Below are 3,444 nucleotides of genomic sequence, written 5' to 3' on the forward strand. Positions count from 1 at the left end.
CGTAGAATGACGAAAAATGGCAGAGTGCCTGCTGCCCTGTTTCTCAAAAATTACAATGATTCATAGCGTAGTGGGTTCCTCGCAAGTGCACTTGGATTGGTTGCCAAGGAAGCCCATAAGCGCATGATCCACTTCCTGTGGGTCTCAGTAAAATTACAATGATTTATAGCGTAGTGGGTTCCTCGCAAGGGCACTTGTATAGGTTGCCAAGGAAGCCCATAAGCGCATGATCCATTTCCTCGGGGTCTCAGTAAAGTTCTTCGCCCCCCCCCGTCTCTTTCCCACGTCAAGGTATGTTATACAGCATGACGGGAGAGGGAAATAGCGACCGGGCGTCACCCAATGCAAAATACATAACTGGTGGGCCGTTTAAAGATTCCAACCCATTACAAAGGGCTGAGCCATAATTCTTCATCGTCATCAGTCGTCGCGTGAACAAAGTGCACATAATGCCTTACAGACGTGTAGCTGGTGCCTCGCTTCTCCGCAGAATGACAAATAATGGCTTAGTAGGTGCTTCCAAACTTCACAAAAATTGTGATTTATGGCGTAGTGGGTACCTTTCTAGTGTACTTGTATTGTAGCCCCAAGAGAGCTTAACGGGCTCTAGAAACGCCGCTCTTCCAGCTTTCGCTGTGACTGTGCTGCGGTTTCAGCGCAGGCCTGGCGTTTTTTTCGGAGCTGTACGGTTTGTGAGCTTGGCCTACTTTATATGAGTGCTTATCAGTTATAAAATGTTTTGTTCGAGTTACGAATAGTCTTCTTTTTGAGTATACGTTACATCCGTGAGCTGGGTCTACCCAGCTCACAGATGGATGCTCACCCAAATCACGGATCACGGATGGATGCTCACCGAAATAAATCAATAGAAAAGTTGAAAAAAGAAATCGACGAGTTCAAGATGACTGTGAACTTCATCAATAAAACAGTAGAAAAGCTGAATGCTGAAACAGTAGAAAAGCTGAAACAAGAATTTGAGTGCTCGGAACTCTGAGCTCGAAAGTCGGAACTCTGAATCCGAAAAAAGGAATTGCTGAGATGGAACAATACTCCCGTAAAAATAACATAGAAATCAGAGGAGTTCCGTGCAGTCAGGGCGAAAGTTGCCGAGCAATTCTTCAGAGCATTGGTAACTCTAGCGGCCATCGTCGTCTTCATCGGCTGACTATTAATTATGGCGCGCACAGGCGCATGTGCATGTCCACGCTCCTCGTTCCTCGTGCTGCGGGCTGCGAGAAAAAGAAAACGAAAATAAAGAATAGTCTTCTTCTGCTCCTGCCATCGGTCTGAATGGTTCCCTGGTTTTTACGCTCGCCGCCACACGCATTGTTATAGTGGACCTAACCTCAGTCCCTATAACGTGGTGACCTGGACGTGATCGCAGGGCGAGCACTACATCATGGACGCGACCACAAGCGACAGACCGACGATCGGCGCAGAGGGCATCGCCACGGTGCAGATTCACCTGCCGTCGTTTTGGCCTCAGAATCCTGCAGCCTGGTTCACGCACGTGGAGGCCATCTTTGCCCTTCGGCGAATTACCTCGCAACAAGCGAAGTGTTGCCACGCTGTCTCAGCGCTCTCAACGGAAGTGGTTGCAGAGTTTCACGACCTTGTGTGCATGCCCCATGAAACCACACCTTATGACCACTTTAAAACGACGGTGCTGCAACGCAAGTCTGTGACTGTGCGCAGGCGTCTCCAGCAGCTTCTCAACGAAGAGGAGCTCGGCGACCGGCGACCGTCAGAACTGCTACGTCGCATGCAGCAGCTTCTCAGTGATTGTAAGTCGGATGTAAACAGCCCGCTGCTGCGAGAACTGTTTTTTCAGCGCCTGCCACAGAATGTAGTCCTTGCCTTGGCTGCCGCACCTGACGACCTGCCCCTCGACAAGCTGGCGGAGCAGGCCGATCGCGTCGCTGACTATGCAGTAGGAGGTACTGTGGCTACGGCATCTAGAGTTCCGTTGTCGCAACTCGAGGACCGGCAGTCTCGCCTGGAGCAACTGATCGACGACCTCGTCGAGACTGTTAATGCCCTACGGCCACCGTCTCACTCTCGTCGACGAGACCGCGAATACCGTCCCAGATTGTCTCCGAGGTCTAGCTCCCGTTCCGGTCCTCGTCGACGCGTCTACTGCTGGTATCACAGCAACTTTGGTGCCAGCGCGCGTCAGTGTCGTCCTCCTTGCAGCTGGCAGGGAAACGTACCGCAGAGCCACTGATGGCGGCCAGTGACTCTTGCCATACGACAAGCCGCCTGTTCTACGTCACTGACAGGATTGCCGGACATCGATTTCTCGTGGACACAGGTGCAGAGGTCAGTGTTGTTCCTGCCACACGACTCGACCGGCAGCGCTCTCCGCAGACTGCTCCCCTTCAAGCAGCCAACAACTCTGCCATCAATGCATATGGTCAGCGCTCTCTCACCATCGATTTAGGTCTCCGACGCACCTTCCGATGGGTATTCGTTGTTGCAGATGTACGCATGGCCATATTGGGTGCTGATTTTCTGACCCACTTCGCCCTCAGCGTTGACCTTCGGGCACGTCGACTCGTCGACACAACGACCAGGATGTCCATACAAGGCATCCTCGCACCTCTAACATATACCAATGGAACGGCGCCACAGATACCGGCATCTATGTTCGCCTCAATTCTAGCAGACTTTCCAGCCATCACGAAGCCTTCCGACCTTGAGCTGCCTGTACGTCACAACGTCACGCATCATGTTGTCACTACTGGCCCTCCAGTATTTTGCCGACCCAGGCGCCTCGCTGGGGACCCCCTTGCCATCGCGAAAAGAGAATTCAACCACATGCTGCAACTGGGCATCATCCGCCCTTCGTCGAGCAGTTGGTCGTCAGCTCTCCACATGGTCCCAAAGCGTGATCCAGGGGAGTGGCGCCCCTGTGGTGACTATCGTGCCCTCAACGGGCGCACCATACCTGATCGCTATCCCCTCCCTCACATTCACGACTTCTCTGCCAACCTCACGGGAGCGGTGATATTCAGCAAAATAGACTTGGTAAATGCCTACTACCAGATTCCGGTCGAGCCAGCGGACATCCCGAAGAATGCAATTGTGACACCATTCGGACGTTTCGAGTATGTTCGCATGCCGTTCGGATTGCGAAACGCTGCTCAGACGTTCCAAAGGTTTATAAACGAAGTAACTCGTGGACTTCCCTTCGTATTTGTATATCTCGACGACCTCCTGGTGGCCAGTGTTTCCCCCGAACAGCATTGCACCCATTTGCGTCTGCTATTTTCTCGACTCCAGGAACATGGCCTCCTCATCAACCCCGCAAAGTGTCTTTGGTGTCGACGACATTGAGTTCCTAGGACACCGTGTGACAAAAGAGGGAATCAGGCCGTTGGACAAGGAAGTTCGAGCCTTGCGCGACTTCCCTCGCCCAACATCACTCCGAAAGCTCCGCGAGTT

General features: G+C 52.5%; 1 protein-coding gene across 1 annotated transcript; it reads left to right on the plus strand.

Moving 5' to 3' along the window:
- The first annotated feature begins 1,399 nt into the window (after positions 1-1,399).
- LOC119405887 (uncharacterized) lies at positions 1,400-2,224 on the plus strand. Its single transcript, XM_037672714.1, has one exon. It carries the CDS (start codon positions 1,400-1,402, stop codon positions 2,222-2,224), a length of 825 nt encoding a protein of 274 aa, XP_037528642.1.
- Positions 2,225-3,444: the final 1,220 nt, after the last annotated feature.

The sequence above is a fragment of the Rhipicephalus sanguineus genome, chromosome 9 (assembly GCF_013339695.2).
Source record: "Rhipicephalus sanguineus isolate Rsan-2018 chromosome 9, BIME_Rsan_1.4, whole genome shotgun sequence".
In the NCBI taxonomy this organism is placed as follows: Eukaryota; Metazoa; Arthropoda; class Arachnida; order Ixodida; family Ixodidae; genus Rhipicephalus; species Rhipicephalus sanguineus.